The 27,750-nt window shown below is 43.3% G+C and overlaps 1 protein-coding gene across 1 annotated transcript in view; it reads left to right on the plus strand.

The window, feature by feature from the left end:
* The window catches only part of arhgap18 (Rho GTPase activating protein 18), a 105,724-nt gene that overhangs the window by 42,857 nt on the left and 35,117 nt on the right, over window positions 1-27,750 (plus strand). The window contains exons 3-5 of the mRNA XM_041187389.1: window positions 63-268; window positions 5,895-5,970; window positions 7,631-7,779. Of these exons, the coding sequence (XP_041043323.1) occupies window positions 63-268; window positions 5,895-5,970; window positions 7,631-7,779 (431 nt within the window). The remainder of the gene's footprint in view (window positions 1-62; window positions 269-5,894; window positions 5,971-7,630; window positions 7,780-27,750) is intronic.

Consider the following 27,750-nt stretch of genomic DNA (forward strand, 5'->3'; position numbering starts at 1 on the left):
AATTAAATTCCTTTATTGTCACTGTCTTTCATTTCATTTTTTTCCTTTTGTTTCCTGTGCAGAAGGGGAAGTGGAAGAAGAGTGGCTGAAGGACGCAGGTCTTTCAGGACTAGTCAGTGGAGACACCCAGGAGAGCATGGCATTACTGTCAACCCTGACCCGTACCCAAGCAGAAGCTGTTCAGAGAAGAGTGGAAACATTTACAATGACAATGAGAAAAAAGAACAAACAACACTTTCCTGATGTCAGGGACATCTTTAGTCTACAGGTAAGGAAGGTGGCTTCAGTCTAAAAGAAATCAGTGAAGCAGGCCTCTCATTCTGTTGAAGTTTGGATACCCTAAATAGAGCTTATGTGATGGAGACTTTAATCACAGGAGTTGCCAATGTTAAGACTGTCCTCCTCATATAGTAAGGAGACAGCATATTGGCGGGATTTGTAGGATTGGTAAAGACAAAGAATAACCATCACAGTTAAAGGCACAAGGACTTAAAATATACGCTCATAATACTGATTCATTTTTGGCCCTGAAACTCTATGGGGTTCTCCTGACTTTCTGCGCCAACTTGGAGTAAGTGGGAGAGCAGCAGATCTCCCAGGGAGACGGTTACCAGACAATTGCACCATTCCTATGGGGGTTCTGGCAAAGTCCCACCAAAGGAATATGGAGAGACTCCCACCAATGAATTCCAGGACAGTTATATGGTATAGTGACAACAACAACTTGCATTTATATAGTTCCTTTAATGTGGAAACTTGTTCCAACTCATTCAGAAAAAGAAGGAAAATGGAACATTAAACATTGAACATTAAAACCTGCAGCATTTCATGCAACAGGAGAGAAAATCAGAGGAGAGAGTCATGGTTGGTTTACTCTATATTCTTCTATTTATTGGCTAGACCGGACATTCTTATATGGTCTAGTAGCCTGCAAAGATATCAAGGATAGGTAAACAGAATACAAGCAACAATTTATACAATGATAAAGAGCATAAAAATTGAGCTTTCCTGCTAATAAAGATCAACAGTGATGGGCTGTGCAATGGCACAATGTGTTGGGACTGGAATGTACCAAGAGAAAAGAATGGATTTTGAACACCTGCTTCTCCATACAGCAAGTTCCCTATACATATATATAAATCTAATGGAATAGAAAAACACTTTAAATATACTTAAATATACTTTTGGAATTAAAAAGTTACACTTTACTGACAGGCTTAACCAACATTACTACTGGTGATATAAGCAGACAAAAGCTAAGTTCATAATCTGATGTTCCTCGATTGTTATAAATGGAGGAATCAACACATTTAAAATAAAATGGGCTAATATCCACACTTAAATTGCTGCAAAAAGGAATGCCATACAAAACCCATTAAGAATTTGTTTGCTGATATCACCAAAAGTAATTTTTAGGCTCATGATTTTCATTCAAATAAACAGGTAGAAATACGTGCCACCAATGTACATGGTACTTGATGCCAATATGTCACATATCCTATCATCTCACAATAACTGTGGGCAGAATTTTACGAGTCGACGAGCGGGGGCAGGGCCCACTCACCGATGCGAAAAATGACACACAGTGATGTCAGGGAGAACTCCCAATGTCACCGCGCCTGATTTAAATTTTCAGGAAGGCGGGAGCGCAGCAAAATCAACTGCGTACCCGCCGACCTGCCAATGGCCAATTGAGGCCATTGACAGGGTCCATTAAGTAATTAAAGGACCTGCCCGTCCAACCTTAAGGTTAGCGGGCAAGCCAAGAGGCCCAGAGGGAACTAGAAAAAACATAAAACCTCATCCATGAGTGGGATGATGTTTCATGTAGGCCTTAAAAAATTTTAATAAAGATTTTGTAAAAATTATGAACACGTCCCAACTCATGTGACATTGTCACATGAGGGGACGTTAAGGGAAATTTTATTTTTCTATTTTTATCTTTTTTACATATACAGCCGATCTCCCTGAGGCAGCACACAGCCTCAGGGAGATGAGTGCACTCTTTTGTGCACATGAGCGAAAGAGCGCACTCTCGATTTTGGGATTTCCCCCCGCCTGCACAGGGAGCGCATAGCGCTTCTGTGCGGATGTCACACTGGGCGGCCCTTAATTAGCCCGCCCACATAAAATGGCAGCACACCTCCGATCATGGGCGCGCCTGTACACGCCCGCCCATTAACTTCCCCCCAACGGGGGGAAAATTCAACCCTGTGTTTTCTCCTCATTTCCTTTCAGAGTTCTCCATGCTTCAAGATATTTCTGCAACTATGTATAATCAATCAAAATTCCAGGACACCCCACACAAAATTTTAGGCCTGATGTTCCAATTTACAATTTCTCAAAAAAGCAGCTGCATTTCAAGTGAATGTTCACAACCTTAGTGCAATATTTGATCCTGAGATGAGCTTCCAAACATATCTGTGCTATCACTAAGACCACTTATTTCCACCTCTGTAACATTGCCCAATTCAGCCCCTGCTTCAATTGCCCTTGTTGCCGAAGCCCTCATCTATGCCTCTGTTACATTTAGACTCGACTATTCAATGCATCCCTGTCTGACCTCCCACATTCTAGTCTCAGTAAACTTGAGGCCATCCAAAACTCTACTGCCTGTGTCCTAACTTGTACCATGTCCCATTCACCCTTGACTCTTGGCTCACTGACTTACATTGCCTCCTGGAGCAATATCTTAATTTATAAATTCCCATCATTCTTTTCAAATCGCTCCCTGGCTTTGCTCCTATCTCTCTCTGTAATCTCCTCTAACCCCACAACCCCCCAAGAAATCTGCACTCCTCCAATTCTGGTCTCTTGTGCATCTCTAATTTTAACTGCTCCGCCATTGGTGGCCATGCCTTCAGCTATTGAGGGCATGATCTCCAGAATTCCCTCCATAAAACTCTCCGCTTCTCTACTATTTTTTTCCTTAAGACACTCCTTAAAGCCTCCCTCTTTGAGACAACCTTTGTTCGTCTGCTCTAATCTCGCCTTATGTGGCTTAGTGTTAAATTTTGCTTTATAAAGCTCTGTGGAGTGCCATGGGCTGTTTTATTGTGTTCAAGGTGCTATATAAAGAAGGTTGTTGTGGTGAAATGACATCCTGCCTTCAGTGTCCCATTTTAATTATGTCACTTGTGCTGTAATTTAAAGTAAACCAGCAATAGGCCACAAATACAAAACCAGACTCCCATCATTTATTATCAACATACTCAACAAGGTCACCTCTTTTCATTTTTGGCTTTGGGGAATGGAAAACAATACTTGTCTTTATTTTTATGCATTCAATGCACAGTCTGAAGGCTGAATTTTTAAATCAAGTATCTCTTTCCAACAATAGTTTTTAATGCTATATTGGCCCAGAATTTGAAGAATAAAAGCATGTGAACAGCATACACCATTGTTAATGTGCAAATTGGCCAAAAACTTAAACAAAGTGCTCCTCAGTTAGCTTTTTAAAAGCAGCATCTCACACATAACCTCCCCTGACTTTCATGATGTAGCTGTATTCGCATATTAATTGTCTGGACAACTCACCACAAAAAGTTAAGTCTGGTAATTATAAGTGCAAGTGCTCTCTAAACAACATGAAAATTTGTAATAAACTTTGAGTGCAGGACAGGTTTCTTGTAAAAATCAGTGAACTTTATTTACAGACTCCAGATGGGGCTGCATGCTTCTTCCAAGACCAAAGCTTAAAAAGCTTCGCTCTTAAGATTCCCCATGCTTAGGGTTGATTGGTCTGTACAGCCACATGACCCCACAACAGCAAGAAATGGCCCAACCCACAATCACTACATAATTATTAATGACTGTCAATCGACATCTCTCACCCCTAAAATGAATAATTAAAAGTGTGGAGTCACATTCCTTCAGATAATGAAATGTTGGAAATTTCTAAAATGGAAAAACTTATATGGTTTTATTTTTTACTTTCTGTTTCTTTTTCTTTCTTAATCCATTTTCCTTTCCCATTTCTCTCCCTGTACCTGATTTAACATGGAATTCAGCCATCTCTGTCCATCCTCTATTTATTTCATTAAATAAGGAGTTACATAGTTTGTCCCATCCTTCATTAAAATCCTCGCACTTTGTCAACTCACAGCAAGTTACAGGACAAAATGTTTTTGAATTGAAAGGTGCAGAAAAAGTCCAACCAACTGAGAATGAGATACTCTGCTCAAGTAAATTCCAGCCCATTATCTTTCTCATTCTATTCACTTATATTAATAATTAAAGTAATTAACCAACCATAACCTGTGCCATATTGTTCAATTTCCTGCATGTACTCATGCAAAATTCCTTTGTTGACACATTGCCATCTGATAAAAAGAAAAGCCACATGAAGAAACAGCACATTCCTGACGTAACATTAGAAGGTCCAGCAGTATTACTGTCAGTCTCAATATAAATTTAAAAAGGCATGATGATATTCCCATAATTCCAGTGAGGGGCGGAAATCTCTCCATCAGCCAATTAATGTTCCTCGTGGCTGCGGGGCATCCCTGATCAGCGGGGATGCATTCCCCACCGACTTCATTGGCGGTGGGAGGGGAAATCCTGCCATCAGAATTACTCTGCCCCAGATGTGAGGAAGAGCTAGTATTTGTAAAATATTTATTCAATGGTGTAATTGTTCTGGTTGCTGTTTCCATATTCTCAGACTTTTCCCTTGGACATAAAGTGAATTGGTTGAAGGATTCACAATCTCATTAACAGTCTGACCAGCCATGATGTGAATGCCCGTTCCACCTTTATGCCAGCCAGTATGATGGCTGGTCCTCTCTGCTGGGAGGGCATTCTGAACTCCCACAACCCATATAATGAGGAGGGTAATCCACACCCACCAGACACAAGTTATCAACCGGAGATTAATCCAGAATTCAGAGCCGCCGCTTTCATCCCCCTTCACCAGGATTGTCTGGTGGACTTTGAATCCAAATCTTCTCAGTCATAAGTAGGAATGCCATCACAAAACCAAAGGCTCTTTTCTTTGCTATGGTGTACAATTTTCATGTAATTCATGCTTGGGACAAGTTGTAGGGCAGAAAGAGGCCACCTTATCAGAATTTTTTTTCTCTAATGCTTCAGCCTGATGGTAGTGAAGATCAGTGTTATGGCACTGACCTGCTCTTTGCCTCTGAATTTTGGAAATCATGTAGTCAGAACTAAAGTGCAAAGAAGATACCGTAAAGAGAAATTATAAAACAGATTTCAAATTGATCTAATTTTCGTACTGTAAAAATATGAATACATTCAAAGTAAATGCCAGTAAAAAGGTTGTTTTAAAAAGGTAGGGTTATTTACCCTCAACTATGTGCTCTCAACCAGTGCACACAGCATGAAGATGGAAATCATGCGTGCACTTAATCAGTGAAGAGCTGCACCCAGTGGTCGCTCATTATTGGGGAATTATGCATTCACTGCTCGTGATTTTAATGGGCAGCTTCACTATTTCCTGATCTACATGGCCAGTGATTCAGAACATTCCTCATGCTTTAAAAAAGCCTAACATAGTCTTTCTTTAGTGTGTTGCATGGATGTTCACTAGCTAAGCAAATCAATTGCTTACATTGCTAATAGGAGGGATGTGTTACAATTTGAAGGCTTATCTGTCAACAATTATGGAATATATTTATATCATTTCATTTTATCCACTTATGAAATGTTTTTTACTGTAACAAGAGGGAAGTATGTAGTACACTTCATTTTGCATTCTTTTCCCTTCTTTATTGTTTATAGCACAGCTATTTGAGTTGTCACCTTTTCTCTATTAGTCTTTCAGCCAGCAAGGAAATAATGTGAACCAACCAATCATCAGTGTCACTCTGATTACTTGATCGTCGCTGAATTATACATAGAGTTATAGACAGGGTCTTTATATTAACTTTCAGGCCTCAAGTACAAATGAAGCTTCAGCTGCTGCAATTGATGAAAATGAAAGGGAAGATACCACTGAGAAAATGGAAGGTATGACATATATTTTACAAAAAATAGTAAGTGTGCTCATATTTATCATTTTGGCTTTTATGCCACTTGTTTTCCAGTCATTATTACTCAACTGGATGAAAAAATATTTTACTCACATGTTCAGTTTTGAGCTACAGAGTTTCCAAAATCTTCTTACATGATGGACCATGTTCACCCCTGGCTATCCGTGGGTGTTTTTCAGTTAATGCCTTCATTAATTTTTAATTGCTTAATGAGGTAAACCATTTAGGCATTTGTGTTCTGCAATTCCTAGAGAAACTGTTAAATGTTGTTTCTTTTAACTTCCACGGTTCCAAAGTTGAGTTTCTCAATTTTAGGTGTGCTGTGACATGATATTATGGCCTGAATTTTCTCATTGGCGATTTGGGGGCGGGGCCTGCTCGCTCACGGGAAAATGATGCGGGATGACGTCGGGAGGAACCCTCGACGTCATCCCGGTCCATTTAAGTATTGAGGAAGGTGGGCGGACAGTGAAATCAGCTGTCTGCCCGCCGACCTGTCAATGGTCAATTAAGGCCATTGACAGGATAATTAAGGAGGTTAAAGGCCCTGCCCGTCCAACCTTAAGGTTGGCGGGCAGGCCAGGAGCTCCAGCGGGCAGTAGAAAAAACATAAAACCTCATCCACTGGCGAGATGAGGTTTCATATCCACTTTAAAAATGTTTAATAAATGTTATGTGATAATTATTAACATGTACCATCTCATGTGACATTGTCACATGAGGGGGACATGTTAATAATTTTTTTATTTTTCTATTTTTTAAGTTTGTAAAATTTTCACTGATCTCCCTGAGACAGCACTTAGTCTCAGGGAGCAATGAGCTCTTTTGCGCGCACGTGTGAATGCGTGCACGTGTGAAAGAGCGCACTTTGACAGATGGGGAATCCCTTCCCCCTGCCCCCCCCCCCCCCCCCGCTCAGGAAGCGCATAGCGCTTCCCGTTGGGCAGGCCGCTGGGCAGGCCTTAATTGGCCTGCCCATTTAAAATGGCGGCGGGCCCTGCTTTGACAGTGGAGTTCAGCTGCCCGCCGGCGGCCAAGCCGCTGGGGCCCGCCCGCCAACAAAGGGCAAAATTCTGCCCTATGTTATGGATAATTTATGCCAAATATAAGTACAATTCCTATAAAACATTGTGATATGATAGCCTTTTTAATATATAATACAGATTGGGTATCCTTCAACCAAAACCCTTGGGGCCGATTGCGTTTCGGTATTAAGATATTTCCGGTTTTCGGATCTACAGTAGACCTAGGCCAACTTATATTACAATAGCCTAAGCTTAGGCTAGCTATGGTCTACAAATACTAGGTTGTTTCTCCATTTGCCAACCACCACACACCCTACTTCTTACCTGTTAACACGTATTACACCTGTAATAAAATATTACATTGTTTTATTAACATACGAATTAACTGCATAGTCGTTCAAAGTTTGGTTTTTGGATGTGTTTGGTTTTCGGATATATGGATAAAGGATACTCGACCTGTAGATTGTTCTTTGATTACAATGCTCTATATGTCCTTTATTCATAAGGTAGAATTATGCAGCAGGAGATGTAAGGGAATGGTAAGCATTGAAATTCATTTCTCAGTTAGACTGACACAATCAGGACAATAACAAGCGCCTCTTTTCCTTCTAGGGCAGCTGATTGAACCAGCTATCAAGGCTGAAGGTATTCAACAAACAGCTGATATAAATTTAGAAATATCTTACTCTGAGCAGGCTGCAAAAAGAAAAAAAAAATCAAGCAACATAAATCCCAAAGGAGAGGATGATGCATCCCTGCCTGTAAGTAGAAACATAGAATGTCACAGAAGGAGGCCATTTGGCCCTTTGTGCCTGTGCCAGCCCTTTGAAAGAGCTTTCTAATTAGCCACACTACCCTGCAAAGATTTCCCCTTCAAGTATACATCCAATTCCCTTTTGAAAGTTTCTATTAAATTTGCTTCCCCCACCCTTCCAGTTGATGTATTCCAGATCAAAATAACTCACTGCATAAGTATTTCCCCCCCCTTCATGTTGCTCCTGATCTTTTCCTAATTCCTTTAAATCTGTGTCCTTTGGTTTCCAACTCTTCCATCACTGGAAACAGTTTCTCCTTATTTGCTCTATCAAAACGCTTCATGATTTTCAACACATTTATCAAATCTCCAAGTAACCTTCTCTGCTCCAATGAGAACAACCCCCCCACTTCTCCAGTCTCTCCATAAAACTGAAGTCCTGCACCCCTCATACCATTCTAGTAAATCCTTTCTGCACACTCTCCAAGGTCATGACATATCCTTCCTAAAGTGTGATATCCAAAGTTGGACATAATACTCTAACTGGGTCTAACTAGTGACATATAACAGTTTGATACAACTTCCTTCTTTTCGTACTAGGTCTCTAGCTTAGGGGCAGAAATTTACAGATGGCTGGGTTTTCGAACGGTCAACAGGTTTTGGCTGGATTTCCACCCACACTCCAGAGGATGTTCCAACTCAGGGAGCTGCTGGCAGGGACAGGAGGAGAGGCCTGGGTTGGTGGGGAGAGGAGTTGGGGTTCCTGATGGAGAGGCCGGGGGTAATATTGCATCCATGGGGAGGGGGAGGCAGACCTTGTGGGGCTCTGTGGGGGGGATTGTATCTTGGAAGGGGGCCAGTGCTAGAAGCGTTTCCCACCCCTTTCCCACCTGAGGTCCATGCAAGGTGATCTGCAGGCTTCCCCCAGGGCCTGAACTCCCCCTGCCAACCTCAAAATTGAGGCCGGGCCAGAAGTGACTCATAATATTGTGGGCAGGTCATGGGCAGGCAGGAAAGTGATAGGAAGGCCATCCGAGGAATTTTCTGGGTACCCCTGCCTCTAAACCTGCCAGTGGGCGACTGTAAAATTCGACCCTATAAAACAAATTTGCCTTTTTAACAGCCTTCTCAATTTGTCCTAACACCTTCAAAGATTTTTGTACATAAACTCCCAAGCCCCTCTGTTCCTGCACCCCTTTCTAATCGTACCATTTTTACTTAATATTGGGCAGAATTTTCTGTGCCCACTGGCGTCGGGCGTGTTCAGTGGCATAAGCAGACAATATGGTGAGAAGGTCGAAAAATTCGTTTCATGACATCGTGAAACCAGTTTGCAATCATCTGCTTAGCCCGTCATCTCCCTCCAATGAATGTCGGGGACCTCATTGTAACACATCTGCGTATCATTATAAAGCCAGCCCACCGGAATTATCCCCCCCACGCTGGACTGTCCGACCACGTCGGCAGGAAAACATGCTGGTGCAGAACATGTCTTGACAAGTATGACGTGCACAAGTTGGAACTTACTGTCCAGCCCTTGCTCACATCGCAGACATCCAAGGAGCAGAAGATGCTGGAGCCCAACACCATTGGGACACTAGAGGAATGTCCATGGTATGCTGTGTGGATCTTCATAAACATGGCTCTGCTGTGAAGCAGCTCACGGATGTTGGAAAGTCACCATTGAGGGTTTGCACACAACGGATGATGGTCAAGGGGGTGGAGAGGAAGGTCCAGTTGTGTTTTGGAAAGAAAGATGTACCGGCGGGTGGTAGAGAAAGGTCTAGGATTGACTAGGCAAGGGAGAGGTGTCAGTGGGTGGGGTGTGGGGAGGTGAGCTTAGGAGGGGGTGCAAAGGTGTCAGAAGGGTGAGGTTGGGAGAGGGAACAAAGGTCTTGGGGGGATGAGGTTGAGAAGTGGAAAAGAAAGATGTCGGCAGGGTGAGGTTGGGAGGAAAAACTAAGGTGTTAAGGGGTTGAAGTTGGGAGGGGGGAATAAAGGTGTCAGGCCAGGTTGGTAAGGAGGGTGAATGGGAACAGGAAGTGGATAACAGGGGGAAAATGACAACTGGGGAGGTAGGTGTAAGGGGGGGGTGGTGGTGGAAGGTGTAAGGGAAGGAGTTTAGAGAGGGAGGGAGTGTGGAGAGGGGAACGGGACCGGGGGAGGAAGGACTGTGGAGACGGGAGGGAGTAAGGGTGGAAGGAGAGGTAATGGTGGAGGAAGGAGTCAGGAAGGGGGAAGAAGTAAGGGTGTCCGAAGGAGTTAGGAAGTGGGAAGGACAAAGTGGGGCTGAGTCCAGGGTGAGAAGGAGTCCCATGGGGAAAGGAATTCCAAGGGGGAAGAGGTTCCATGGGGGAAGGGGCTCCAAGGGGGGAAGGGGTGCAGAGGGGGATATGTCTGGGTGAACGTGCAAGGGTGGGCTCTGATGAGCCCATGACTGCCTCCTGGGGAGCAAACTGAGGGTGGGTGTGGTACGAGGGAATGGTGAGAATGACCGAGGGCAGACTGAGGCCATAGGGTGGGAAGGTGAGGGTTCAATAGTAGAAGGGGTGGCAAGGGTGATTGGTGGGGACTCGGAGGCAGACACGCACCCTGGGGGTGGGAAGGTGGAGGTCGGAGGTGGGGGGGTGGGGGGTGAATGTGGATGGGGGTGAGATTTTCAGGAAGGAAGGGAACGTGTTCATTCACCTAGACATCCCCGAAAGAAAAGGGTTGTGGCTGGTAGGTCATGGAGGGGAGTGGAAGGTGATGCCAGGGGGGTCAGCATTGATGGGGAAAGGAAATGGGTGACTGGGGGAACAGGAAAGGATGGGGAAGCTAATGAACTGAATCACAACCATGCTATCTAAATTGAAAGTGAAATGAGAGTCGTGGTGGGCGAGGTCAGGTGCTGTAGGGGAGTATGATCAGTGGGTGGGCGGAGATGCAGGTCAGTTCAGATGGACATCTGAAAGAGAACCCCAACAGACAGCATTGAAAATGCTCGGGACAATGAGGTGAGCGTCTCTGTGTTGTTGCAGGCTGTGGGTAAGCCCAGGCAGCTTATTTCCAGCTCTTCAATGGATGAGGAGTCCTCTTGGCTGGAGATGAGGACCTGGATGGATTTGATGGACTGGCTGGCTGAGGGTGTCGGTTTTGGCAGTGTGCCTTGTGAACCAAAGTCGAGATAATTAGTGCATGGCAGCAGAGGCAAAAGCAGGAGAGAGAGCACTCACATTTGCCATTGAGAGAGGGATGATGCAATGCAGGATCCTCACGAGCGTGTTCACCGCTGACCTCACCGTCACCACAGGCATGGTCCATGTCCTCACCGGTCAGTGCAATGACATGCTCCTCAAAGTGAGTGAGGAGCCTAATGTGGGCCAATCCACCCTGGGGCAGAATTGTACGAGTTGGCGAGCGGGGGTGGGGCCCGCTCGCCGGCACGTAAAATGACGCGCAGTGACATCGGGGGGAACTCCCAATGTCACCGCGCCTAATTTAAATTTTCAGGAAGGCAGGAGCACAGCAAAATCAGCTGTGCGCCCACCGACCTGTCAATTGACAATTGAGACCATTGACAGGGTCAATTAAGTAATTGAAGGACCTGCCTGTCCAATCTTAAGGTTAGCGGGCACGCCAGGAGCCCTGGTGGGAGCTAGAAGAAACATGAAACCTCATCCACAGGTGGGATGAGGTTTCAATAAGTCTTTAAAACATTTTAATAAAGATTTTGTAAAAATTATGGATATGTCCCAACTCATGTGACATTGTCACATGAGGGAACATTAAAGGAAATTTTATTTTTCTATTTTTAATTTTTTTAAATGTACAGCCAGTCTCCCTGAGGCAGCTCTTAGCCTCAAGGAGATTGAGTGTGCTCTTTCATGCGCGTGCGTGAAAGAGCGCGCTCTCGATTTTGGGATTTCCCCCCCCCACTACCCCTACCCGCACAGGGAGCACATAGCGCTTGCACAGGGAGCACATAGCGCTTGCACAGGGAGCACATAGCGCTTGCACAGGGAGCACATAACGCTTGCACAGGGAGCGCATAGCGCTTGCACAGGGAGCACATAGTGCTTCTGTGCGGACATCACATTGGGCGGATCTTAATTGGCCCACCCACGTAAAATGGCAGCATGCCTCCAATTGGGGGCACTGATCAGAAGTGCCTCCGCACGAGCTCGCTAATCAACTCCCTCCCCGCCCCCCCGATGGGGGAAATATTCAGCCCCTGGCCTGGGACCTCTCCCTGCTGATGTGAGCAGGCTTCTCTTGCATGGAAACAGATGGAGAGAGTGTGAGCAGGACATATAGCACTGCATGGACATTTTTTCTCTCTTTTTCTTAAAAATAACTTGGAAGAAGATCTATACTGGTGTAAAAAAATTAATTACAATAAAGTGTAAAGAGCAGGGGATTCTTCAAGCGTGAAGAGCAGGGATACTCGAGTAATTAATTATTAAATGAAAAAAACTATGATAGTCATGGCAGGATGGGTGATGTGTTGCTGCTGCAGCATGTGGGAACTGCTAGACACCAAGGTGATTTGGAGCGAACACACCTGTAGTAAGTGTTTGCAGCTCGAAGAACTTCAGAATTGAGTTGAGGAGCTGGAGTCCGAGCTGCAGATATTGCGCCACATCAGAGAAGGGGAAAGTTACCTTGGCAATTATGAGTTTCTTGCAAGCTGTATGGATGAGAGCAGGGACTGTAGTGAGGATGAGCAAAGTGACTGTGGCACTGTGGTACAGGGAACCATTCAAGTGGGGGGAGTAAATAGGAATGTATTGGTAGGGGACAAATAATTAGAGGCATAGATACTGTTTTCTGCAGCCATGAACATGAGTCTTGAAGGCTATGTTGCTAGCCCAGTGCCAGGGCTAAGGACATCTCCTCATGACTGGAGAGGAACATGGAGTGGGAGGGGAGGGATCCAATTGTCATCATCTACATTGGTACCGACAACATTGATAGGACTAGAAAGGAGGTTCTGCTGAAAGAATTTGAACACTTGGGAGTTATATTAAAAAGCAGAATCTACAAGATAATAATCTCAGAATTACTACCTCAGCCACGGGCAAACTGGCGTAAAGTAAATAAAGTCAAGGAGTTAAATGCGTGGCTCAAAGATTGGTGTGGGAGGAATGGGTTTCAGTTCTTAGGACATTGGCACTAATACTAGGGTAAGAGGGAGCAGTTACGGCAGGGCAGGCTTCACTTGAACTGTGCTGGGGCCAGTGTCCTGGCAAATTGAAAATTTGGGCTTTAATCTAGGTGGGGAGGAGGTGCCAGAGGGGGTTGGGGGGTGTGCTCTGGAGAGGAGATACGTAGGTTTGCAAAGCAAAACGATATGGCAGCATTGCAGGGCAGCTACTTAGGTAATAATATCCAGAGTGTGACAGGAGGGAACAGAGTGTACAAGCATTTAAACAAAGCAGCAAATAGGGTCAAATGGAGAAAAAAAATGGTAAAAAGGCAAAATTGATGGTTCCTGAATGCACATAGTATTCAGAACAAAATAAATGAATTAATGGCACAAATAGAGGTTAATGGGTTTGATCTTATAGCCATTACAGAGACATGGTTACAAGGGGATCAAAGCTGGGAACTAAATATTCAGAGGTATGTGATTTTTTGAAAGGAAAAGCAAGAAGAAAAGTGGGGTAACTTTGTTAGTATGAGCTGGAATAAGTATGATAGCAAGAAATGATCTTGGATTGGAAGATGTAAAATCCATAAGGGTGGAAGTAAGAAATAACAAGGGGAAGAAGACACTGTTGGGAGTAGTCTATAGGCCTCCTAACAGTAGCTATACTGTAGGACAGAGAATAAATCAGGAGATAATGAGGGTATGTAAAAAAGGCAGCATATTAATCATGGGTGACTTTAATCTTCTTGTAGATTGGGAAAATCAATTGGCAGAGGTAACCATGAGCAAGAATTCATAGTGTATTTGGGACATTTTCCTCGAATAATATGTTGTGGACCCAACCAGGGATCAGCTATTTTGGACCTGGTAATGTGTAATGAGGCAAGTTTAATAAATGACCTCAGAGTAAAAGACCCCCTAGGAAACAGTGACCATAACATGGTAAAATTTAGCATACAGTTTGAGAGGGAGAAACTTGCATCAGAAATAACTGTGCTAAGCTTAAATAAGGGTAATTACAATGGAATGAGGGCAGAGTTGGCTGGAGTGGACTGGGAAAGGAGGTCAGCAGAAAAGACGGTTGATGAACAATGGCAGATGTTTAAGAAAATAGTTCATGACTCACAACAAAGATATACCCCAGTGAGGAAGAAGGATTCAAGGAAGGGGATAAACCAACCATAGTTAACCAAGGAAGTTCAGGATAGTTTAAATTTGAAAGAGAAAACATACAATGTGGCAAAGATTAGTGGTAAGCCAGGGGATTGGGAAAGATTTAAAAAGCAACAAAAGGTGACCAAAATAATAATAAAGAGGATGAAAATAAACTTTGAGTGTAAACTAGTAAGTAATATAAAATAAGCCAGTAAGAGTGTCTTTAAATATATAAAAAGAGAAAGGCCAAAGTGAACATAGGCCCCTTAAAGAATGAGGCTGGGGAAATAATAATGGGGAACCAGGAAAAGGCAGAGGAGTTGAATAAATACTTTGCATCAGTCTTCACAGTAGAAGACACTAATAGCATTCCAAGAATACTAAATAATCAAGGGACAAAAGGGGGGAAGAAATAAATACAATAACTATCACTTGAGATAAAGCAGTAGGGAAACTAGTGGGGCTAAAGGCCAATAAGTCCCCTGGACTTGATGGGTTGTAGCCTAGGATACTAAATGAAGTAGCTACATAGTGTTCTGTGGAAGGATCATGAGGACTCGAAACGTCAACTCTTTTCTTCTCTGCCGATGCTGCCAGACCTGCTGAGTTTTTCCAGGTAATTCTGTTTTTGTTTTGATTTCCAGCATCCGCAGTTTTTGTTTTTTTGTTTTTAACTACATAGATATTGGATGCAGTAGTAGTATTCTTCCAAGGACCCTTAGGTTCTCGAAAAGTCCCAGAGGATTGGAGGATGGCCGATGTAACACCCTTATTCAAAAAGGGACGGAGACAAAAAACAGATAACTTATAGGCCAGTTAGCTTAACATCTGTCATTGGGAAAATGTTAGAGTCTAATATAAAGATGTAATAGCAGGGCATTTAGAAATACATAATATAATCAAGCAGAGTCAGCATGGCTTCATTGCAATATTTAAACCAGATGGATTTTGATAAACGTGTCCACATAGCAGCAAAGTTCTGACGGCAGCAACACCCTGGAGTAACAGGTTGTTCACATCAGAACTGAGGGGCTACATGCCAATGACTCAAGTACCTTTGACTGTACAACCACAAGTTGATGAATGTCACCTGCCAGCACACTGGAGAACCCAACACCAGGGTGCAGAGATCTACCAGCAAGGCAGAACATGCCTGACAAGTTTATTAGAATTCTTTGAGGAGGTAAGATAAAGGGGAACCAGTAGATGTAATACATTTGGATTTACAAAAGACATTCGATAAGGTACCGCACATAAGGATACTTAATAAGATAAGAGCCCATGGTGTTGGGGGTAGTATATTAGCATGGATATAGGATTAGCTAACTAATGGAAGACAGAGAGTTGGGATAAAGGGGGCATTTTCAGGATGGCAACCTGTATCTTGGAGTGTCACAGGGATCAGTGCTGGGGCCTCAATTATTTACAATATATATTAATGACTTAGATGAGGGAAGTGAATGTATCATCACCAAGTTTGCGGATTACACAAAAATAGGTGAGAAGGCAAGTGATGAGGATGACACAAGGAGTCCACAGAGAGATATAGACAGGTTAAGTGAGTGGGGAAAAAACTTGGCACACAGAATATAATGTGGGAAAATGTGAGATTATGTTTGGTAGGAAGAATAGAGGAGCTGAATATTATTTAAATGGAGAAAGACTGCATAAAGCTGCAGTACAGAGAGATTTGGGGGTCCTCGTGCATGAATCACAAAAATCTAGCATACAGGTTCAGCAGGTAATAGAGAAGGCAGTGGAATGTTGGCCTTTATTTCAAAGGGAATGGAGCATGAAAATAGGCAAGTCTTGCTAAAACTATACAAGGCACTAGTTAGACCATACCTAGAATACTGTGAACTGTTTTGGTCCCCTTATCTAAGGAAAGATATACTGGCATTGGAGGCAGTCCAGAGAAGGTTCACTAGGTTGATCCTAGGTATGGAGGGAATTTCTTATGAGCAGAGGTTGAATAGGTTGAGCCTATAATCATTGGAGTTTAGAAGAATGAGAGGTGACCTTCTTGAAACATAAAAGATTCTTAGGGGGTTTGACAGAGTAGATGCTGAGAGGTTGTTTCCCCTTGTGGAACAGTCTAGGACCAGAGAGCATAACCTCAGAGTAAGGGGTCTCCTATTTAATACAGAGATGAGGAGGAATTTCTTTTCTCAGAGGGTAGTAAATCTGTGGAAATCTTTACCGCAGAGTGCTGTAAAGATTGGGTTGTTAAGTATATTGAGGGCTGAGATAGACAGATTTATAACAGTAAGGGAATCAAAAGTTGTGGGAAAAAGGCAGGAAAGTGAAATTGAGGATTATCAGATCAGCCATGATCTCATTGAATGGCAGAGCAGACTCGATGGGCTGAATGGCTTACTTCTGCTCCTACATCTTATGGTTTTATGGAATGTTTGTGTGGTGAGAGGAGCCATGTGGAGATTGAGGATGTGAGCTCCAGAGAACATTAGCCTGAAGAGAATGTGAGGGTGTGTGTGAGAATTGGTGTTGTCCCTGATATGTGATGGGTTTGTGAGTGTGTGAGTTGAGAGTGACGAGAAGAGTGACTTACCCCGGCAGAACAGATGAGACCATTCATCCTATAGTGGCACTGGGTGGCTGTCCTCTTTTGCAGGGCATTAGCACTGATCATCACTACTATGCTGGATGGGTGATGCCACTGCCCCTCCTGCAGCCAGAGGGGGGGGTAGAGGACATCATGGTGGGTCCCCACGGCGTCCAGAAGGCACTCAAGGGACATGTCACTAAACCGGGGGACTGCAATCTTTTTGTCTTTTGGGGCCATCCCTTCTTCTGTGCAGCAGTCTTGGGCTGGGAGCATTGAGAGGTGTGTGCACGGCTGCATTTTAAATATGGCGCTTGGTGTGATGAAGTGGTAAGGTGATGGCATGGCAAATGAGAGCCTTCCCGCCATTGGAATGGCGTGCTTCCCAGGAATGCATAATTAATGCAGTGGATTTGGGATAATACAGTGTTAGAAGCCACCATGGCGACCGGCAGGTACAAGGTCATTTTCCCTGCCCGCTACTACACTTAGTGCAAATCTGCGACAATTCCACCCATTGTCTCTCCTCATTTTCTTTACCAAAATGAATCACTTCACGCATCTCTGAATTAAATTTCATCTGCTCAATTCACCAGTGTTTCTGGCCTGAAGACTTTTGCTATCCTTCTCACTGCTTACTGCATTCTGAATTTTGTGCCCTCAGCAAACTTTGAGATTATGCTGTATGTACTCAAGAGCAGGTCATCAATATATACCAAAAATGCAGTCACCCTCATACTGACCCCTGATATACACCACTGTATACTTCCCTCCACTCTGAAAATTGTACACGTGCAGCAATTGCTCATTAATCCCATCAGCTTCAATTTTCCCAATCGCTTTAACATGTGTTACTTTTGACTAGATACAAAACGTCAATCATATAACCGTCAGCAACGATCTCCGGTACTTGGTCAAGGAACTCCAGTTAGTCAAACACATTTTGCATTTAACAATTTCAAGCGATTTTCATTTATTATACCACATTTTTCCAAGTGGAATTCATTTTTTCCCAAATTATTATCTCCAAAGGTTTACCCATCATAATCATCAGGCTGATTGGCCTGTAGTGCAGGGTTTATTACTCTCCCCTTTTTTTTGAAAGGGTATTAAGTTTGCAATCCTTCAGTCCTCCTGCATCAATAATAATTGGAAGATTGTGGCTAGTACCTCCATAATTTCCACCTTCATCTCCCTTAACAACTTCGAATGCATTCCATCCAGACGGAGTGACTTTTTTATTTTGGGTAATGCCAACATTCTCGGTACCTTTCCTTTATCCATTTTATCCTATCCCATTTATCAACTGCTTCCTCTTTACTATGACATTGGCAGCATCCTTTTCTTTATTGAAGACAGATGCAAAGTACTAATATTCTTTCCAACAATGTACTTTATTCATGAAGTTTGTAAAATTACATTACATGCCTATTCAATTTCAACCTTACATAATGTGTGAAACAGATCAGTTTCTTTCAATGCCATTCATGAGGTGCTTCACTATACTTGTAAGATTTTTGGATTCGGGCCCACAGATACCTAATTAGACAGTTGACTAATCATAGGTAATTTTAAGATGGTTTATTAAATTGATTAAGAAGCAACAGTTTAGATATGATGCATTAATTAATTAGACAGAGAAAGTATACGACCCGTGACCGTTTACCGGTCCCAGAGGATAGACAAATAGCTGCAGCCCCAGGTGGTGGGGATGGCAGTCTTTCACTGATTGCAGACGGTAGTCTTCCTTTCTTTCCTTGTTTGCCTTTCCCTCGGCTCGGCTGAGACGTCAGAAGGCTCTTGGCCTTCTCCCAGGCAGTAGTTCCTCCTTTGTGCCCATTGATATATTCTATCTCTGGGGTCTGGTAGCTTACCTAGTGTCAATCCCCTACCTCTACCCTTCAGACCAATGGATACGGGGCAGGTATCCAGACTGACAGGTTGGAGTTGTGCTCACAATAAGGAATGGGATCAGTGAATTAGTAAAGGAGGATCTCAGATCAGCAGAACTTGTTTGGAGTTGCTTACCAGCCACCAAACAGTAGTGGTAATGTGGGGCATTGCATTAATCAGGAGATGAGAGAAGCATGTAGCATGGGCAATACAATAATCATGGGTGACTTCAATCTGCATATAGACTGGATAAACCAATTGAGCACTAATGCTGTGGTGGAAGAGTTTCTGGAGTGTGTTAGGGATGGTTTTCTAGCGCCGTATATGTTGAGGAACCGATTAGAGGACAGGTATTTTAGATCTAGTATTATGTAATGAAAAAGGGCTAATTAATCATGTTGTAAAAGAACCTTTAGGGATGAGTGACCACAATATGATAAAATTTTACATTAAGTTTGTAAGTGAGGTAGTTCACTGTGAAGCAAGGGTGTTAAAGTTGAATAAAAGAAATTATTAAGGTATAAGGGACAAATTGGCTCAGGTGGATTGGGAAAATACATTAAAAGGTATGACTGTACATAGGCAATGGATCATCTTCAAAGAACTATTATATAGCTTACAGCACCTATACATTCATTCAAGGTGCAAAAACCCAAAAAATGTCAGTGAACCATGGCTGACAAAGGAAGTTAAGGATTATATAAGATTTAAAGATAAGGCTTACAAAGTTGCCAGAAGTAATAGTCAACCTGAGGATTGGGAGGTCTTTAGAATCCAGCAAAGGAAGACCAAGAAAAAGGTAAAGAAAGCGAGAATAGATTAGGAATGTAATCTGGCAATAAATATAAAAAACGGATTGCAAAGGCTTCTATAGGTATGTAAAAAGGAAGTGTTTGACTAAGACGAATGTAGGTCCATTTCAGGCAGTCAGGAGAATTCATAATGGGGAATAGAGAAATGGTAGAGAAGCTGAATGATTACTTTGTGTCTCTTTTCACTGAGGAAGATACAGGAAATATTCCAGATTTAGAGATCCAAGGGACTAGGGAGAATGGGGAGTTGAAGGAAATTAGTATAAGTAAGAAGGTTGGATAGGAGAAAGTAATGGGACTGAAAGTTAATAATTCCCCGGAACCTGATATTCTGCATCCCAGAGTATTGAAAGAGGTTGCTATAGAGATAGTGGATGCACTGGTAATCATTTTCTATAGATTGTGAAATGATTCCTGAAGATTGGAAGGTAGCAAATGTCACCCCACTATTTAAGAAGGGAGGGAGAGAGAAAACAGGGAACTACAGACCTGTGAGCCTTATATCTGTGGTAGGGAAAATGCTAGAATCTATTATAAAGGATGTGATAAATGGATTCTTGGATAATTGTGATCTGATTGGGCATAGTCAGCATGGATTTGCGAATGAGAAATCATGTTTGACTAACTTGTTGGAGTTTTTTGAAGATATTACTAACAAAATTTACAAAGAAGAGTCAATGAACTTAGTATACTTGGATTTTCAGAAGGCTTTTGATAAAGTCCCTCACAGAAGGTTGATTAGCAAAATAAAAGCACATGGTATAGGAGGCAATGCACTAGCATGGATTAAGGATTGGCTAACAGGCAGAAAACAGAAAGTAGGAATAAAACAGTCACTCTCGCATTGGCAGGCTGTGACTAGTAAGGCACCATAAGGATCAGTACTTGGGCCTCAGCCATTCACAATATATACCTATGATTTGGATGTCGGAACCAAATGTAATATTTCCAAGTTCGCGGATGATACAAAGCTAGGCAGGAATGTATGTTGTGAAGAAGATGTAAAGCCAGGAGGATTTGGACAGGCCTTGTGAGTGGGCAAGAACATTCATGGAACATAGTGTGGAGAAATGTGAGGTTATCCACTTTGGTAAAAGGAACAGATGTGCAGAGTATTTCCTAAATGGTAAGATATTAGAGAGCGTAAATGTACAAAGGGACCTGGGTGTCCTTGTCCATAAGTCACTGAAAGCTAACATGTAGGTGAGCAGTCACTTAGGAAGGCTAATGGAACACAAGAAAATTTGAGTACAGGAGTAGTGAAGTCTTGCTTCAATTGTATAGAAGCTTAGTTAGACCATACTTGGAGCACTGTGTGTAGTTTTGGTCCTCTTATCTCAGAAAGGATATTATTGCCATAGAGTGAGTGCAATGAAGGTTCACCAGACTTGTTCTGGGGATGATGGGACTGTCTTATGAAGAGAGACTGGGGAAGCTGGGCCTGTATTCTCTAGCGTTTCGAAGAATGAGATGTGATCTCATTGAAGCCTACAAAATACTTAAAGGAATAGTCAGGGTAGATGCAGGGAGTCTAGAACCAGGGGACCCAATTTCAAAATAAGCCACTTAGGACTGAGATAAGGAGAAATTTCTTTACTCAGAGGGTTGTGAATCTTTGGAATTTTCTACCCCAGAGGGCCATGGAAGCTCAGTCATTGAGTATGTTTAAAGTAGAGACAGCCATGATTGTATTGAATGGTGGAGCAGGCTTGATGGGCTGAATGGCCTTCTCCTGTTCCTATGTTGCCACCCTTCCCTGTTCGTCATCCCGCTCAAGGTCAGTTTTTAGTTTACGTCATGCTGAGGGTCATATCATGGTCTTTTCTAAACATTTGAGAGATAAGGGGGTGCACAGGATGTCATCTAACAACTCAGGAATGTCAACACAGCAGCCTGAACTATGACTGTTTAGAGGTCAAAGTGTTCAAAAACACTCTTTGCAGAAAGAAAATCATCCTGCTTAGCTAATTTCATAAAATGCAGAAAATACCCACTTATTAAAGACCCCCAATTTCTTACACACTTGCCATTACAACAACACACTACATGAGGTGCTTCACCTCAAGCTTCAGTGTATCCCTAAGCACATAGTCCTGGGCCTTGCAATGTTCAGTCTGCAACACTTGGCCATCAACAGCTCCTTGCACTGGAAGACCAGCAAGTTTCAGGCAGGCCAAAGAGGGTTTTTCACCAAGTTGATGATCCTCCAGCAGTGGTTGATGTTTATCTTGGTGTGCATCCCTGAGTGGAGCACAGAAGCTTACATTATGGAGCTGCTCGGGATGAAACTTGACTTAAACCATTGCATCTCTTTCCAGACCTTCTTTGCAAAGGCACACTCCAGAACAAGGCGGGTAACAGCTTCTTCCTCACTGCAGCCGCCTTCAGGGCAGCAAGCAGAGGTGGTGAGATTCCAAGCATGCTGGAAGAGTCTGAGGAGGAGGGCCCTTCTTACCACCAGTCAAGCTACGTCCTGGTGTTTGTTTGAAAGTTCTGGTGATAAGGCATTTTGTCATAAGATTTTGACAGTTTGCTCAGGGAATTATCTAACAGGATTTACCATCTTTTTCCACAGGGCCTCGAAGAAATTATGTGTGGACCTCTGCTTGATTGTCTCATGATTCTTGAGGGACAGGTGGTATGGTATTACACAGCAATGTGGCCAGATCCATTCTTCAAAACATCTGGGACAATTAGAACCTCAGCATGCAGTGACACTTGGAGCCGGATTTTCCCGGAGTCAGTAAAACTCCATGGAACTTCAAAAATTGCAGGCGGGAAGTCCTGCTCCCAATTCTGACAAATCCCATTTTTTGCCAGTAGGGGGAAAGGGAACAGAGTGCGACTCACACAGGAGATAAATCCGAACTCAGCAAACCTATTGCACATTATGGGATACATTTTACCAAGTGGTTCCGGTGAGTTGGGAACTTTCCCAACTCAAATGACCTGCCTCGGTAGTCAAAATCCAGCCCCAGGTGATTGCATACCAAGGGTCTATGCACAGTTTGATGCAGCCATACGCAAAGGTGGCCATCAGAGTGCAAGCGACATTAAATACATTTTTCCCTCTTTATCTAAAGGTTTTGTACATCATGACCCTGCAGTCACAGTTAAATTTCAATCTCCAAATAAAGCGGAAGATGGCTTGTATTTTCGCCATGGCATAGGAGCAGGGTTCGGGCCAGGTTTGTTCCATACAGAGCAACACTGAGAACACCTCACACCTAATGACCAGGTTTGAACCCACAATTTGAAGAGGGAGTATTATTCCCATTTGCTCAGCTTCTGTCTCACCATGTGTTTATTCTACTGCCAGCTCTTTTCTTCTTTCACAGGAAGAGGGCGTCGCTGGCTAGGCCAGCATACATTGTGCATCCCTGTTGCCCTTGAGAAGGTGATGGAGAGCTGCCTTTTGAACAGTCCATCTGGTGTAAGTACACCACAGTGCTGTTAGGAAGGGAGTTCCAGGGCTTTGACCCATCAACAGTGAGGGAATGGCGGTATAGTTCCAAGTCAGAATGCTGAGTGACTTGGAGGGGAACTTGCAGTTGGTGGTGTTCCCATCTACCTGCTGCCTTGTTCTTCTACATGGCAGAAGTCACAGGTTTGAAAGGTGCTGTCCAAGTAGCATTGGTGAGTTTCTGCAGTGCATCTTCTAGATGGTACACACTGCTGCCACCGTGTGTCAGTTGAGTGAATGTTTAAGGAGGTGGATAAGGTGCCAATCAAGGGCAGCTCTGCCCTGAATGGAGTCAAGCTTCTTGAGTGTTGTTGGAGCTGCACTCATCTAGGCAAGTGGAGAATATTTCATCGTACTTCTGACTTGTGCCTTGTAGATGGTGGACAGGGTTTGGGGAGGTGAGTTATTCTTCACAGGATACCTAGACTCTGACCTGCTCTTGTAGCCACAGTATTTATATGGCTGGTCCAGTTCTGTTTCTGGTCAATGGTAACCCCCAGGATATTGATAGTGGGAGATTCCTTACCAATGCCAATGAATGTCAAGGTAAAATGGTTGGATTCCCTCTTGTTGGAGAGGGTCATTTCCTGGCTTTTGTGTGGCGCAAATGCTACTTGCCACTTGTCAGCCCATGTCTGGATATTGTCCAGGACTTGCTGCATTTGGTCATGTACTGCTTCAGTACCTGAGGAGTCGCAAGTGATGCTAAACATTGGGCAATCATCTACAACCATCCCCACTTCTGAATTTATGATAGAGGAAAGGTCATTGATGAAGCAATTGAAAGTGGTTGGGCATGGGACACTACCCTGAGGAACTCCTGCAACAATGTCCTGTCACTGAGATAATTTACCTCCAACAAGCACAACCATCTTTCCTTGTGCTAAATGTGATTCCAAAGAGTGGAGAGTTTCCCCCCTGATTCCCATTGACTCCAGTTTTGCTAAGGCTTCGTGTTGCCACAATCAGCCAAATGCTTGACATCAGTCAAGGACAGTCACTCTCACCTCACCTCTTGAGCTCAGCATTTTTATCCATGTTTGAACCAAGGCTGTAATGAGGTCAGAAGCCGAGTGGTCCTGGTGGAACCCGAGCTGAGCATCAGTCAGCCGTTTATTGTTGAGTAAGTGCCACCTGATAGCCCTGCCAATGACACCTTCCATCACTTTGCTGATGACGGGAATGATGGATGGTAATTGGTCAGGTTGGATTTATCTTGCTTTTTTTGGTGCACACCTTGGCCCTTCTGAACCACACCCCCAGCACCTTTAGGAAGCCTGACCTGACGGTGAAGGGGACAATGGAGCAGTTGGCCCAGTTCCCAAAAAACATGGCCTTGTTCTTGCCACAATTTAATTTGGCTCCTGAGGCCAATTTGAACTGGTCACAGATGCTCATCAATTGGCAGACTGCTAATGTATCAGAGCAGAAGACAGCCATGTCATCCATATGCTGGAAAGCTTTGACTTGGGTACCTCTGCTGCCAAGGATTGCCATTCCTCTTTTGCCTGTATCTTTCCTGATGGACTTTCCAAAAGGTTCAAAACAGCACACAAACATGATGAGAGAGAGGATTGCCTTGTCAGATTCAGATTCGAGTGGAAAGCATTCCAATTTCTACCCATGTATTCATACTGTGTTACTAATGTCTGTGTAGAGAAGTTGAATCCATTTTTAGGTTCCCTATTTTGGAGACCACATCCATCATGTGTGTGTGCAATATTTTGTCAAAGGCCTTTTCTTGATTCAAGCTGATAAGGCAGTTGTCCACCCCCATGTTACACACATACGCAGTCGCATCCCTGAGTTGCGCTAGGCTATTAGAGATCTTCCTGCTGGGTACAGTGTAGGTCTGATCAGGATGGAGCCAACTGCAGAGCAGACTTGACTGATTGGCGATGACTTTGGACAGAATTTTGTAGTCATGTTAAGCTTTGAAATGGGCCTCAATTTCTGATTTCCTCCCCCTTCCCCTTCTGCTTGTAGATGAGGGTAATGATGGCTTTCTTCATGGATTCTGTCATGCTGCTAGCTAGAAACATGTACTCGTACATTTGCAGCAGGTCTGGGATGATCCAGTCCCACAGGATCGAATACAACTCAGCCAGTAAACCATCACATCTAGCAGTTTTACTCAGTTCGAACGACCAGATAGCTTTTGACAGCTCGTTCAGAGTTGGCAATTTGTCCAGACTCTTCCCAATGTCATCCAATAACTCCGTGATAGAGGACAGGAAAGATTGGGAGGCCATGCTGTCAGTGGGTTTAATGTCATATAGCTGGACATAATCCATAGTGTATCTGGCTACAATGACGTTACCAAGCCAGCTTCTTCCTTCGGGTGGTTGATCACAGAGCTCTTTCTGTGTGTATCTTTTGGAAGAAGAAACATGATCACAGCTCATTCTGCTCCACAGTAGAGCATTTTCACTGGCTCAAAATTTGCTTGCGTAAGCATCATTTGAGGATAAATAGCTATAAAAAATAGTGATTTTACCGAGTTACCAAAGGATAACTACTATTCATTAAATTATTCCTTACCAAGGAGTCTACACACGAAATAGACTTCCAGATGTAGAGGCGAAAACGACTTAATAGTCAGTTGGATGATCTAATACCTTCAGGAAAGGAAAAGGGAAGTAAAAAAAAAACTGAAGGAAAGTGGGGAGAAATAATAAACAGCCACACATTAACAAGCTCACTGCAAGAAATATTTTTCACAATCATGGAATAATCCTTACCCTTTTAAAGGAGCTGTGCCTCATTCAGATGTTACTGAGTTAGTTGAATGTAATACTTTGATTCAACTTTAGAAATCTGCAATTCAAAATATTTAATTGGAAAAGGTACTTCCAGCAGAGTGGCACCCCTATTACTTCTAAGACTGGCATTACTAATCCACTCATTACACGGGGAAAATTAATCCTAAAATCCATCCTAAATCTGGCTTTTACTGGCTTGAACCTTTGAAGCAATTTACTTTGAAGAAATTTTTCACATTTTTAAAAATTCTTTCATGGGTTGTGGGCATTGTTGGCAATGAGAAGGTGGTGGTGAACCTCTTTCCTGAACCTTTGCAGTCTATCTGCTGCAGATACACCCACAGTGCTGTTAGGAAGGAAGTTCCAGTATTTGGATCCAATATGCCTCTACAGGATCAGGTTCAAACTACTTCTTTCAAGGCTGAAAAGTCCAAATTTCTCTAATCATTTGTCATAGCTAAGACATCAAACATTAGAAATCAACCAGCTATGATGTTTCTGTTGCTTTCAATGCTTGAATACCTACCTTGCATCTTGGTAACCAAAACTGGACATAATATCCAATATTCACCAGACAACAGCAGCATGCAATTTGATCATGACTTCCACAGACTTACATTCTACTATAATAGATTTATGTTTCAGCATTCTGTTGGTTTTAATTATTATTGCTCTGTATTGGTAGGTCATGTTTAGCACCGAGTATACTCAGACTTCTAGGTTTCTTTCAGTTTCATTCTTGACTTTTCCACCATTCATAGGGAACATGTGTCACCCACTTTTTTCCCATGTTTAATATTTTACACTTAACTACAGTACATGTTGAAGTGTGAGATAATACGTTTTGAGGAAATAAAACAAGGAATAGGAGTGGACAACCATTGAAAGACATTGAAGGGTGACCAAAGAGATTTTCAAGTTTAAATACATAATCAAAAAAAAAATGTTGGCCCAGGTCTTTCACAAAGTCGCAATCACCATTGAATTGCTGCTCCAACCATACTTTTCTGAGCTCCTAGGCAGCTCTGCATTTCCGGCCAGGTATCTGAGCCCAGTTTCTCTAGAAATGCGGAGTACACTGTCCATTGGAGAACTCCTTGGCAGCAGAGTGGTGTCGGGGAAAGACTGGACACACACCTATTTTACAGCATTAGCTGCCATGTGATCAGTTTAAATGTCCAGTGTGAATGGTAGTGAATGGGTAAATGGATGAATGGGTGAGTGCATGAATGATTGATAGGCAAGGTGATAGGGAGGGTAGGTGGGTGAGGTAATTTGGTAAGTGGTTAGAGTTCCAGGTGATGAGGTGGTAGGTGGGGTAGGGTGGCTGATGGGTAGGGTGGCAGGTGGGCAGGGTGGAAGGGGAGTTGGGTGGCTGGTGGGCAGCCTGGTAGGTGTATAGGGTGGTTGATGGGTAGGGTGGCAGGTGGGTGAGAGGGATGAAGTGGGTAGCTGGTGAGTAGGTAAGTGGGTCAGGGGTTAGTCAGGTCAGATGGGAAGAGGGGAGTCGGGGCTGGGGGTTAGTCAGGATGGTCAGGTCGGTTCAGGCAGGGTAGTCGGGAGGTCTGGGGGGTAGTTAGAGGTCAGGAGGTAGTTAGGGGGTCAAGGGGGGAGTCAGTGGGTGGGGGGGGCGGTGGTGTGGGGGGCGGGGGTATGGAGGTCAATGTCAGTTATTGAGGCATCATGTCTGTAGTTACCCAGGAGTTAGATTAGGATTTTTCTAACTTTTCTTGAGTAACTATAAAAGCATGTATGTCAAAACTGTCCAAAGTCTCTGACTCTAACTCAGAGTTGGAGACTTCTGCGGAGGGTCCCAGAAAGCAGGGGAATTGCCCGTCCAAAGTTCAAACTTCCTGGTCAGTTCCCTCAGAGGTCAATGCGTCGGGACATCTGTAGGGTCAAAGCACAGCTTGGGTCATACACCCAGTCTGCCATGATCTAGAGACTGGAAGATCTGAGTCATAGATCAATTTATTCATTTCTTATGTTCCATGCTCATCTGCACTCATGCTGCATGTTAAGCATTATTCTTTTAAAGATGTTTTGTTTGTCCTATACTGAATCACCATTGAAAATCCTCTCCAGCTAATTTTCTTGAGTTGATCCCTCATTTCTTTGAAGCTAACCCTCCTAAATTTATACACCCTGTTCCTCATCAATCCTTAATATCCAGGCCCCAATATAATATCTAATAACCAG

Source organism: Carcharodon carcharias, chromosome 5 (assembly GCF_017639515.1).
Source record: "Carcharodon carcharias isolate sCarCar2 chromosome 5, sCarCar2.pri, whole genome shotgun sequence".
Classification (NCBI taxonomy): Eukaryota; Metazoa; Chordata; class Chondrichthyes; order Lamniformes; family Lamnidae; genus Carcharodon; species Carcharodon carcharias.